Consider the following 13,640-nt stretch of genomic DNA (forward strand, 5'->3'; position numbering starts at 1 on the left):
TCAGCGTCTCTTTTGACCTCATACTAAGAGTTCCAGTGAAAAGACACCATTTACTCATTGCTGTCATGCAACAACAGTAAAGCTCATTAGTCAACGATGTCCACTTACTTTTGAACCTCAGAAAATGGGGGGTGGTGTATAAAATGCCTGCCTAACAAAGTTAATGCAATACCTTTTTACCCTCCCTGAATTAAAGCGGAAAGTCAGTACTTCCACTATGGAGGTGTATGGAGCAAAAACTACAAAAAAAGAAGTGTCACCGTTCAAAAACTCATGGCTCTAACTGTATACAGATAGGAAAGAAAATACTAAAAATATAATCTATCTATCACATATGATTCCTAAGAGCAGAGACAGGCATACAAAGAAATTTCCGGACTCTTCTGCCTGTTCTGTATCCTGAAATCATCTTGTTTCTGGCCTGCAGAGTCTCTGGATGGAAAAATTTGCCTTCACTCAGCATGAACACGCCTGCAAATGATTACAGTGTCTACACACTCAAATCTAATCCTGTCACAAACGTGGACAAATGTTGGCAGCCCTGACACAAAAATTCGAGCTGTTTGCTGACCGAACAAAAACAGAGTGGGGCAAAACAAGTGTCATCAACGAGTGGAAATGTTACACAGCTCCTGCACTTTGCAACACTATTCATACACTTTGCCCAGCAGTGCAAAAAGGCTTCTTCAGAAAAGAGATTTCAAGGACAAGCCCTTCCTCTACATAAATGAAAAAAAGGAGAAAAGAAAAGAAAAACCCTGAGGACTAAAAACTGGAGAAAAAAAGTCTGATTCTTGTCACATTCCATCAGACAAAGAAGTCCGATATGCTTGGAGTGAAGTCAAGCTCAAGAATGGAGTGGTTTGTGCAGAAAATGGAGCGACAGAGAGGCTTACAGCTTTATCTGCGATTCCTACAATAGTACAAAAAAACCAAAACTGGGAGTGCAAATAAATGTTTCAGAAGCAGATAAACATCAATAATACCAGCAGCAGGAAGCAGGATTTACATGGAGGAGACAAAGAAGAATAAGGGTGTTTACAGTAAAATCCAGGCAGTGAGAGCTGAGGGTTAAACGCAGCCTTTGAATGGAGGCGGTGGGAAGCCTCACATCCATCCTGCTCGCCTCGCAGACAAAGCTCAGCAGTGACCTTTGACACAGATTCATCGGGTTTACTTGATGATTTCTAGCATGGAAAAATTATAGAAACAACACAGTGAGGCTGTAACCCTGTCTTACAGTTATGAGCTGGGACTTTTAATAGAAAAGACAAGAAAATACCATGACAGCATCAAATCACAGCAACCTCTCCCACTAAAAGAGAGGCCTTTTCTTTTAGTTAAATCAGCGGGAAGCTGCAAAATATATTTAATCCTGATAATGAACATGACACGGCTTATTGAGACTAATTAAGATTCTGAAAACAGTGCTTCTAACTATAATTAATGGAAACACCGACACAAGTCCAAACAGGCTTGCAATCAACTTGCCCAACATATTCTTTTTAGCTAGACTTTAGGCCAAAGTTTATATCGAACTCTGGGCCTCTCTGAGCTGACTGGTTGTAACTGACTGACTTTTATACCATTATTAGAATCATAAAATATTTTTACAAAAAGTAACACAAACACCTGCATACAATTCAGATTTTCCAGCTCACGCCTTTAGACACCAGGAGAGTAAACACTGCAAAAACAAAATTAATCAACAGGAACAATTTAAGGAAACTGATTAACTTCCCACTGAGTGACTGAAAGAATTAAAATCAGACACACCTCCTCACATCTCTGACGGTAAGATGTAACATTAACGCTCTGTTTATGGAAGCAAACAAGAGGAAGTAACTCCACCAACATCCCGTCAACACCACCTCCTGCCCTCCGTTCTTGGACAGATAAGATTATGAGTTCTATTGGTTGAAGGACATTTCCTGAAGCAAGTACCAAGAGGCAACAACAAGCAGAAAACTATCACTAAAAATAACTCATACTTCAGTTTATAAGCCTAGGAGACAAACAAGCATCTGCCTACTAGTTTTAAAAACTGTTCAGTGAAATTTTTGGCCAATAATGTAACCATAGACACGTCTTTATTAGGATTTCTTATTTGCCACTTACATTTTAAGTGAATTTACTGAGGTATGTTCGGTTTTTATCCATTTTCCAACTTTAAACCTTCAATATCTAATTAATCTATTTGTCAGTTTGTTTGAAAAACTGTTAAAAAATAGGACAGTTATTTATTTATTTTTTGGTTGTTTATTTTATTTTATTTTTTTTTACTGGAGATAAACATAGTGGTGAAAAAATATTGGTTGAATTGGTATTTTATAACAATTTTATCCATCCAGGACTTCATTCAATTCATACCTAACATTGTACAATAACAATTTATTTTTCCATGTAACAAAAGTTAATGTAACAAAATAAAAAGACAAATGGCGGCATCAGGAGCGGATGCCTGACAAACTGTTATTTTAAATGTTGGTATTGGCCAAAAAATTCCCATTACAGCACGAGGGCTTGTTTGTTTACCTGGAACAAGAGCGAACATAAATAACACAAAAAAAAAAGAAAGAAAAAATACATTGGTATCGCCACGAGCTTAATAAAATATCTGCACAGAAATCACAATCAGCGCATCCCAAATATTTTATAATGAAGATTTATTTGTTCTCCCAGGCACATGGGAGGGAATAAAAAACAAGAAAACAAAGAAAAAAACATCAGATATTATTTATTAGAATTGACCTGTTTAACAAGCAGTGACTTCCTAAAATTTTATAAGATTTGTTCCATAGAACAGAGGTGAATGTAAATATTAATAAAAAAATGAAAAGAAAATGTTGGCATCACAACTAGATATACTTTGGATTATTATTTTTGCCTGTTGGTATCTGCCAGAATTTCACAATTTGGTGCATCCCTAATAGTTTATAATTAATTTGCCTCCCAGAAACAAGGGTAACCCTGAATATCAACAAAACCAAAAGGGACTGAAAAAAATATCGGCATCAGAACCCGATATCTGTCAAAAAACATTGGTATTCATCTATGATTCCACAGTTGGTGAATCCCTAATCCTACTATAATGATTGTAAGATATGTGGTATATGTGTCTTAAGTGCCAGGTGGGCCAATCTGAACAAAACTTGGCACATATATAATATATATATCAAATATTAACATGTGGTTTTTTTTTTAAAATGTTTTTATATTTTGATTTGTCTTCTACATTATGTTCACCATCCCCCTGCAAATGCAACATTACATACACCGTTTGTATTTTTTTTCCAAGTGTCAGGTTCAACATACTTAACTCATTCACTGCCATTGACGTCTATAGCCGTCAATGGCAGTGAATGAGTCAATGGGTTTAACTCATTCACTGCCAATGGCTGGCAGTGAATGAGTTAACATGGACCTAATTTAACAATAACAAAATTTTGTATCTGTGAAGAAATTCCATTTCAGTTGGGTAGGTGAGATGTTTAGAATTTTTCATACCATAATTACTGATGACTCGAACAAATAATATAGTACAGATCTATTCTTTCCAGTCACGCAAGTGGGAATTAATAACAACAAACAAACAAACAAATAAATAAATAAATGATTGGGGGGATCAGATTTAGGTCCTAATTATTTTACAAAATGTCTTTATTGACCTAAAATTTCAAAATCGTGCAACCCTAGCTTCACAACATTGATAATGTCTTGTTGATTTAATCCCCCCAAAATCAAAAACACATTTAATTATTGTAAATGCTATGTCTTACATCTTTATATACAGTCTATGGCTTAAAGAGCAGCAGGAGAGAGAGTGGCAGAGAGAGGCAGACTTTAAGCCGGGGAGAAAGAGAGAGGGGGGGATTATTATCATTAAAAATGTGCTGATCACCTGCATAAATTCGCCTTTACAGCCCGTTACTTCTATCAGATCACATCTGTGGCAGGGGTGCAGCACGCGCCCCATGTAGCCTAATTACGATACGCAAATGAGCTCAGGTGTGCATTTAAATACGAACCCGCTGACTTCACGGCTCTGTGCTGATTTCTTACCTGTTTTTCCAGCATGATCATTCTCTCAGTATCATGACCTTCATGGAGTGAGTATCCATGCGAGTTCTGCTTCAGCGCTAGACACACTCCTCCTCAGCCAGCATCTCCACGGACGAGCGAGAAAAATGTAAAAAAATAAAAGGTACTAATGGCTAACTGGCGTTACCCTTTGGAGGTTAGGAGACCCCTGCGATGTTTTATCCTTGAGATAAATGTCCTTGGTGACTTCAGCATGTCTTCGCAAGAATAAAAAAAAAGGCGGGGGGGCATTAAAGGAGTGTTTATTCATGGAGGAAAACACATCGGTCAGTGAGCAGGGAGGGGAAAACGGGCAGCTAACGTTAGCGTGCTAGCGTTAGCCGGCTATGATCAGATTTTTATTTGTCTCCTCGTGCCTTCATCCCAGTCACGCTCCAAAAACCGCACGGGGACGGTGTCCTCCAGCTCAGGCGCTCCCGAGCGAATCCCTGCCGCCGTTACTCGACGGCGGCATCCCAGCGGAGCGAAGAGTCCGAGCGGAGAAGGATGCGATGTGGCTCGACCAGTGAAAATGGATGATGCTGGTAGTACTGCTGCCGCTGCTGGCTGAGGGGGATTCTCCGCTTTCAGCAGGGCAGCAGGACGGTCCTCTGCTGCTGCTGCTGCGATCACAGAGAAAGTCGGAAAAACGACGCTCCTGAATGCACCACACGTAGACCGACGCATCCAGGGCAAAACAGGCGCTCCTGAACACACCTCAATTCAATTCAGTGCAATTCAGTTCAATTATGTAAATATTTTGCATTTAAAACACATTTATCAATTATTTAAAATAAAACAAAACTAACAACGACGATCTAAACACAAAGCCGTGTAAAACCTATGGCACGAGGGCCGGAAATAGCCCTTTAAAGGGGCAAACTTGGCCAGTGGATGTCTGTGTTAAAACTGCAGAGAAGTTGTCAGAAGTCCAATATTATTTACTGTTCAGTTCAATTTAATTTATGTGATATCCCACATAATTCCACAGGTCTGGAAATATATATACTTAATTTATTCCAAAAGTTGAGAAAAATCCTGTCATAAAGCAGCTACAACACACACAAAAAACAAAAACATTCAGCTCAGTAAAACAAAGGTGAATGAGGAATAATGTGAATATTAGCAAAACAAAATAAAAAGACAAAAAGGTATCTCTTTGCTATTGTTATTCAGTATCAGTTTTAGATCATTTTGCATCTATTTGTGTCTGTTTTATGTTCTTTATGGTTGCTTTTACAATTTAATTATTGTTTCCATCTTTGCAGTGACTCTTAGTCTCCACTTGGTTATTTTTAGCATCTCTTTATGGCGGTTTCGCATCCTGTTGTTTTCCATGTAGTTGTAATTTGCAGGTCTTTGTAGTCCTCTGAGGTCTGTGATGATGTCATGTTTGCATCTCTTGGTTTTACATCTGTATCTGTCTCCATCTCACCCTATCCCTATTCCCAGCATCTTCTTCTGCGTGCCCTCTGCACTACACCCATGAACCTCCTCTGGGGTGTTCCTCTTTTTCTCCTGTCTTACAGCTGTCTTACAGCTCCACATTTAACATCATTTATCTAGTAAAGTTACCATCTTTCATCTGCACCATCTCATCCTGACCTCTCTAACTTTATCTGCTTGTTTGTTTGTTTTTGTCTCTTTACAGTTATTTTATATCTCTTTGTGGTGATTTTGCCTTTCTCTGTTCATCATTTAGCGGTTTTGCATCTATTTGATGTCTTTTTACCCCCTTGGTTCCCTTTTCATTGCACCTTTTCTCAGGTTTTGCCTTTGCGCGCCACTGGGGGCGGCACACACCCTGACGGGCTCAGCTCAGGGCGCCCAAACCCTATCCCTCGTGGTGCATTCTGGGACTTTATGTAAAGCCAACATGGCAGCCTCCTGCGCCAGAACACTCACTAAGGTCGGCTTGTCTTTTCTGGAGTCTCCAGCAGCCCGTCGGTCCGGCGCCTTCTCCTACCTGCTGGGGAATGTGGGCGCGCACGGATCCAGGAGGGCGTACGGCACCGGCGGAGCGGGGTTCCGGTCCAAACTGCTCTCCGGTGTGCGCCAAGGGGGAGGCAGGGTGCTGGGCTGCGCCTTCCTGCTGGGTGGAGGTTTGGGTTTATATCAGACTGTGAAGCTGTCCGTCCAGCAGCACCTGGCCGAGGAGGAGAGGAAGGTCAGTGAGGTAAGTGGGTGTCTTTGATCATCACCGTCTGCCTGCAGTAAGCTCACCTGCCTGAGGTGTGTGCAGCCCGGGTCACTTGTCAGACCCCAGCGGCTGCGGACATCTGCCACTTCTTCTGAATACTGCCTTTTATTGTGTTTCTACTGGAGTAGAAACACAATAAAAGCTTTCAAAATGCGCTGTTGTTTAGTTTTAAAATTAAGTTTACAGATTTGTCTGTAACGTTTTGCTTTTACTGGATCTGCTCTGTATGAACTACAGGCGGTCTGCTTTACGGTGTGTTAGTGGCTGGAGAAATGCTGTGGATCACTGCTGTCTGTGTGTCTGGATCCCCTTTATCTGTACGTGCACAGCTGTAATAGCCATCAGCAATAAACCTTTGCAGTCACTGTGCTTCACAAACGTTTGCTCTTGAAGCCTTGAGGTGTTCTTGCACATGGTTATATATATATATATATATATATATATATATATATATATATTTTTATATATATATTTATTAGTGTCGCAGAATTGTGCACCTCACCCTCCTTTCTTTCCCACACACCTGCACTGAGTAGGAGACGCTCTGTATCTCATTGTACATGTGTATAGTGACAATAAAAGGTATTCTATTCACCCACCTGCAATGTGTTGCAGGTTTAACTTAGCATTTATAAGCAGTATTATCACCTTATCAAGCACCACTAGCTTTGCATAATTCACAGTTCATAATAATCCTTATCTCATACTTGTCTCTCATGCTCCCCCTCAGTAGCTATATTCAGGTCCTGCCTCTTTAAACACCTCCTGCCCCACACCCCTTATTAAAAGCCCACTTTCTTTTGATTGGCCAGCTTCCATTAGCCTGTTGTGGAGTAGTATTAGTTCTTTCAGATCCATAGACAGTATAAAAGATGGACAGAAAAATAAGCTTGCATTCTTTTTAGCAGCCCTTTGCCAAGCTGGGGGTGGCAGCTCTTAAGTGTCCACATACTTTAGCCTCATAGCGCTCTCCTTTCCTCTGCTGCCTCCTTCCAGGCTCCAGGAGGCAGTCTGAAGCTGACCCTGTACCAGTACAAGACCTGCCCGTTTTGCAGCAAGGTGCGAGCCTTCCTGGACTACCACGGGCTGCCGTATGAGATCGTGGAGGTGAACCCGGTGATGAGGAAGGAGATTAAGTGGTCTACCTACAGAAAGGTGCCCATCCTGATGGTGGATGGTGAGGTGGTAAGACATTTGATGTCATCTTAAATCTTTGAGAGGGGGGGGGGGGCACTGTTGAGAGAACAAAGTTAAGACTTGTTATGTTTTTGTCAAACATTCAGACAGATTTTAATTTCTGGCATGCCTTCATAACCCTCACTCACCACAATTTATATATTTTATATTATTTTAAGGATATTGTCTTAAAATCCCAACACTAAGAGCAGTCTGAGGACTGGGCTTCTGGCTCACAGGAGTCACTTACTCACAGAATTTGTATGACAGAAAATAAAGAAAAGCATGTCCGCAAAAAAAAGAAGAGAAACCTTTGTCCAGTCTCTAATTAAGTACCTAAAAAATGTGCCGGTTTTTCCTGTGAAACCCTTCATGTCCTGCTCTATTTCCTTTTTTTTTAAATCTGCAGCAACTGAATGACTCGTCTGTCATCATCAGCTCGCTCAAGACCTATTTAGTCAACAAGTAAGTTGTGACTTCCTTCACTTGTTATTTCATGAGGAATTTTGTTTAGATTTTCTGTTAATCACTTCGAATAAAGCTCTGAGAAATAATTTGATAGTGTAAAATCTATAAAATCTCAGGTGGGAAACTCTGTGGTTCAAATACATCCCACCCTGATCAGAGCATTAAAACTAAAATGCAGAAAAAACTATTTTAAAAGTCTTGTTATTAAAAAATGTTATTATAATGTTATTATTGTACTTGATGTATGTGAAGTTTATTTCTATATTTTACTGAGAAAATATTAGAATTTAGAAAATATGCTGATTGTTATTCGACTAGTTAAATCCTTGGTCTTGTGTTCTGAGGGCAGGGTTTCTTATTTTGGTTTCCAAAGAAGTAACAATGCAATACATTTAAATAAACCTCACAGTTTGGATGCTTGGGTTAATATTTTAAGAAAAACATTTGTAAAATTTCTGTGGGGGGGTTAAGTGACCCACTGCAGCAAGTGTGTTGTTATTTAATACTAATTGTAAAAACATAATTTAATGTTTCATTCTTACTTCCTTTGGTGTGGAATACACTTGGATGTGATTAGGGCTGCTCGATTATGGCAAAAATGATAATCACGATTATTTTCACTGAAATTGAGATCACGATTATTTGACGATATTTATTTAACCCTTTAAGACCTACTATAGAACCAAGTCCACCAGAGCTTATATTATTTTTTTTACATGCTGTAGTGCCATTTGTGGGAGCATTTCAAGTTGCTATACATCAATACAACTGTTATAGCCCATATTTTAATAATATGTATGCATTAAGTGCATAGTAATTACATAAATTGCAAAAAAGTGCAATAAACTACAAAAAAATTTTAAATCGTTTTTGTTTTTTTAACATATATTTCTAGTTAGAGAAATTTAAGAGGTTTATCCCTCAAAACTTTAAATACAATAAAGTTGCAAAAAATAGTTTCCCACCACAGGAAATTTATTTTGAGTGTCTTCATAGTTTTATTTTGGAGATACAGCAATTTTTATATACTGCAGGAAAAACAAAAAACAATCCTATGATGCAAATTTGCAAAGAAAACAGCAGGTGCATCATTTCACTGTGGGAAGTGTTACGAACAGCTGATAGGAACGGCAAAGCGTGTTTCTGGAATATTATGTTTTTGTTCCTGCAAGCGCTTTTTATGCAATTTTTGCAAAGCTATATGTGGAACGAAACCGTGACCGAGGACAAGCTGATGGCATCAGATGTAAGTACAACTCCTCCGGTTTCATATGCAAAACAAATTATTGCGCTAGCTTACACGGTTCAGGTTCTACAGGGATTTAACAGTAGTTACGCAAAACGGAGCGTGCTGCTCTGACCGGCTTTAAAGGGTTAACAATGACTTTAAAAAAATAATATAAAATAGTGTGCAACACCACTGAAGTTTTTTTCTTTTAAACTCTTTTCAACCAACGGCAGTCACTCTCCAAATAACTTCTGCTTAGCTTTCCGAGCTTCCCTCGGGTCCTCTTAATCAGCGGTCTCCAACCTTTTTTGCGCCACGGACCGGTTTATGCCCGACAATATTTTCACGGACCGGCCTTTAAGGTGTCGCAGATAAATGAGGGAGGGGCTAATAATCGGCTCAGTCATTTTTAATGATCGTTGAAAGCCCAGATCGTAATCGTGATTAAAATTCGATTAATTGAGCAGCCCTAGATGTGATTTTTATCCAGCTCAGTGTTCTTGTCTTGAAATGGCATCAGTAAGCCAGTGTGGCCACAAGAGGAACTGCAGTTCCTCTTGTGGCCACATGAGGCTGGATCCAAAAGTGAGCACGTCACTATAGATGCCCCGTGTTAAATGGTCAAACTGTACACTAGAAATATATTGTCAAAAAATAGAGTGGATAGTTTCTCTCTTCATAACAGTTCTTAGTGGGGCTCATCCACCTGGATAAATGAGTTGGAGGCATCAAAAAATCTTTACCTTTGGGGTTTTTTTGCAGGAAGAAGAGCATGTCCGACATCCTTCGCTGCTACCCGGAGATGAAGTCGGTGAATGACAGGGGGAAGGAGGTGATCGAGTACAACAACAAGTACTGGCTGATGCTGAGCGAGGGCGAGACCGTCGCAGTTTACCCACAGAAGGAAATGCAGAAGTAAGCCAAGCCCTGTTTCTCACACGCAATTATTAGCGGACTCTTATTTTGAAAGGTAGCACGTGGGTGTAACCCAAAGACTGTGGAGCATTATTGCTCTCAGGCTTGTGATTGGTCAGCTGATATGAAGCCTCTACTTTTAGCAATGGGAGATTTCTGTTTTCATCATTCTAATGAAGATCTGTGTGATGAGCATCTGTTGGAAGGAAAAATCTTAAATCTGCATGAAAATGTGGTGGTGGTGGAGTTTTCTGCAAACTAAAGTCATGTGGTCCGCATCAGACCGCGACTCCATCTTTTCTGTGGATCGTAAATGTTTTCTGCTCTGATTTCAGAGAGGAGATGAAGTGGCGTCAGTGGGCTGACGACTGGCTCGTACACCTCATATCTCCCAACGTGTACCGAACCACCAACGAGGCCCTGGCCTCCTTCGACTATATCGTACGTGAGGGCAAGTTTGGTACTTTTGAAGGCTTCTTTGCCAAATATGTTGGCGCTGCGGCCATGTTTGTCATCTCCAAAAGGCTGAAAAGTCGGTATGTGGTGTTAGATAACAGGCTATCGCGTTTCTGGTAATTTTAAGGTTTTTGGGGATGTGAGGTATTAATTTTCACTCCTTTGACCCAACAGACACAATCTCCAGGACGACGTCAGGGAGGATCTCTACAAGGCTGTCAACGACTGGGTGGCAGCCATTGGCAAGAATAGGAAGTTCATGGGTGGAGATCAGCCCAACCTGGCAGACCTGGTGAGGAAACGCAGCTTAGGTCCAGCTCAGGCTTGGTCCAGGGTCCAACTTAGGCTTGTTACTAATTTAATGTACGTAAATTAGCCTGATTAAAGCTTCACCACAGACCGATAGAGATAGAAAGAGGTAGTTTTCAGGTCTGAAAAGTGAAGCCAGTGTTGAAGCAACTTAAACCTGTTTTCTGTAATGGTCAGCAGGTGCTTGAATAATACATCTTGTTCTGCAGATGTTTTAGAAAACACGCACTGATGGCCTCAAATACAAATTTTAGGTCTAGATTACTAATATTTTGTCCATGTGCCTGTTCGTTGTGTATCTCCAGCTGTTGATTTGCTCCACCTCACTTAAACTCGGCAGGTGTGATGCTGACGAGCTGAATAAGTGCTGTAACAAGTTTAATGTTGTGTGGATGAGCTGTTCTCATCTTATTTTGGCTAAAAGTTGGTTTCTGTTATCAGCGTTTCCCCTGCGGTGACTACTCCTGCTACACGCTGCATGTTGGGGGCGGGGCCTACATACACGCTGATCCATGTTGGTTTGATTGACATTGTGAGGACATTCAATCCCATTATTGCCCTCTCAAGCCTCTTACCACTAAGCTAACCCTTAACATAACTTTAAAACTAAGTCTTAACCCCCAGAAGCGAGAGCTCGCCACAGTGTGTGATGTGTTTGCAGACCATCTATAAAGGACAGTTACAAAAATAACTTGGTTACACTCCCCCAGATGGAGGCGCTGCATTGGTGCCCAGTTTGTTCTACGTTTACAAAAAATGTGTGTACTTTCCTTTAAACATCTGTAGTTCAAAAGGATCATTTTCTTGCTGGTGTTCACATCAATGTGAGTGCCATCAAGAAAGTTACTCTTTGTATTTGTGCTTGTTTTAAAGCATAATGTTTATTGTTACTGTAAAAGTAACACTTTAATTACACAATTTTAGTATTTTTATTTTAGTTACTTTATGTAACAAAACCAGGCAGATAGCACTGGATGGAACACTTTACTGTGTGACTGACAACCATTAGCCAATGAGCATGTAGATCTACCTCACAATTCTAACATCCAATTTAAAAACACGACAAAATGGCTTCACTATGTCCATCCTTAGTATACAGTCCATTATATCCACTCCTTTATGACATCACAGAGATCCAAGAGCAGAAAAAACCCCTGAAATACGGCATTTCGACCAGTCCCTGAGCTTTTGGCTCACAGGGATTGCCTAATTATTTGAAACTCTGGTCATGTTTCATACAAGCAGCCACAATTTTAACAGTGAGTAAACTTTAGGAAAAAAGTTATTTTTAATCTTCAGGCTTTGCACCTGTGCTCTTCTGTTACAGTCAGTGTTTGGAGTCCTGAGGGTGATGGAGGGCCTGCAGGCGTTTGATGACATGATGGCGAACACCAAAGTGAAATATTGGTACAGACGCATGGAGAGCGCCACGCTCAACCACGAGGGTCTTAACGCTGAGCCTTATAAACACTGAACAGTAAAAGCTCCTGAAGGACGGCAACCAGAAGACGACCACCGCCAGGTCTTGTAGTGGTCACTCAACTTCCTGAACCTGTTAATTCTTGTGAGTGGGTTTTTAATTGACTCCATCATTAACAGAGCTGCTTTTGTGGATCAAATCTGCTCGTTTAAAGGTCTGTCATTTTTACTGGCCTCTAGTGGTGAAATAGACAAACTGCAACAACAATATCACTGAAACACTTGATCTTGTTTTGTTATTTTTAAGGAACAGAAAAGTCACATCTTCAGAGTACGGTTAAAGGAGAAATCTGCACATATTCATGCAGCTAGTCTTCTTCATCCACATATTTTTGAATTACTTTAGGTTTTTTCCATTCTCATTCATCAGGCAGTCTACAGTGTGGCTATGAACAAAATTAAACTGATTTCCAGGTCGAGACTGGTGTGTGAAGGAAAGACGTGATTGTTCCCTACGCTGGTTTGTCCTTTTGAACATAGGAATTTAGAAACTGGCTGTATAAATTATTTCTTGTAACACTGTTTATTTCTGAGCTAGTTTTACGCCTACTTATCTCACATGGGAAAATCTTGGAAATCAAAATCGTCTGTGCTCAGGACTGCAGAGTCTGAGGCTCGTTTCTGCAGCTTTGTGTGGAAAAACGGTTCATGTTCTCTGTATTTATTTCAGATGATTGTTCCTCTGATGCAGTGTCGGTCAAGCCATGACGAATCGATATGTTCTGCGACTGTTTGGGTAAAAAATGTACGAATAATCATCGAGCTGGCACCGAATGTGTTTAATATGCAATATTTCAGCCGCAGCTGAAGTAACTGTAATAAAAACGACTCCGTGTGCATAGATGTAAAAAGGTCAAATAAAAAAGGTAAACATGAAGGTTGTCTCTTTTTAAACCACATGTTGGTGCAGTTAATGTGTTACAGTTTTATAAAAATGTGTTTCTCTGATCTAAAACCCGCAGCACAAGGGCCGGTGTCCTGCAGGCTTTAGATCTCACCCTGGGCCAACACACCTGAATCAAATGATTAGTTCATTACCAGGCCTCTGGAGAACTTCAAGACATGTTGAGGAGACAATTTAGCCATTTAAACCAGCTGTGTTGGATCAAGGACACATCTAAAACCTGCAGGACACCGGCCATTGAGGCCTGGAGTTCCCCATCCCTGGTTTAAGGGGTAAATTAGGTTAGAGTTTAAAGGGTTAAGCCACATGCTTGAATACCAGTTTTTACTGAATTACACTTCAGTCTCACTTAATCTACTTTAGGCATTTAAAATCTTACGAAAAATTGTTTCAGGACATTTTAATGCAAATTAAAATCTTATTTG

At 40.2% G+C, this 13,640-nt stretch overlaps 2 protein-coding genes across 2 annotated transcripts in view; one reads left to right on the forward strand and one right to left on the reverse strand.

Annotated features, from left to right (window-relative positions):
* The window catches only part of LOC146563116 (ral guanine nucleotide dissociation stimulator-like), a 59,299-nt gene extending 54,594 nt beyond the window's left edge, over positions 1–4,705 (reverse strand). Inside the window, exon 1 of the mRNA XM_085295498.1 lies at positions 4,063–4,705. Within this exon, the coding sequence (XP_085151624.1) occupies positions 4,063–4,083 (21 nt within the window). The 5' untranslated portion in view covers positions 4,084–4,705. The remainder of the gene's footprint in view (positions 1–4,062) is intronic.
* Positions 4,081–13,188, forward strand: ptgesl (prostaglandin E synthase 2-like). Its single transcript, XM_085295502.1, has 8 exons — positions 4,081–4,109; positions 5,848–6,256; positions 7,277–7,465; positions 7,866–7,921; positions 9,915–10,067; positions 10,403–10,603; positions 10,698–10,815; positions 12,160–13,188. Exons 1-8 carry the CDS (start codon positions 4,096–4,098, stop codon positions 12,304–12,306), a joined length of 1,287 nt encoding a protein of 428 aa, XP_085151628.1. The 5' UTR covers positions 4,081–4,095; the 3' UTR covers positions 12,307–13,188.
* Positions 13,189–13,640: the final 452 nt, after the last annotated feature.

Source organism: Mchenga conophoros, linkage group LG12 (genome assembly GCF_057382185.1).
Source record: "Mchenga conophoros isolate Kocher_MC1m ecotype Shallow Benthic linkage group LG12, M_conophoros_male_GT1.1, whole genome shotgun sequence".
In the NCBI taxonomy this organism is placed as follows: Eukaryota; Metazoa; Chordata; class Actinopteri; order Cichliformes; family Cichlidae; genus Mchenga; species Mchenga conophoros.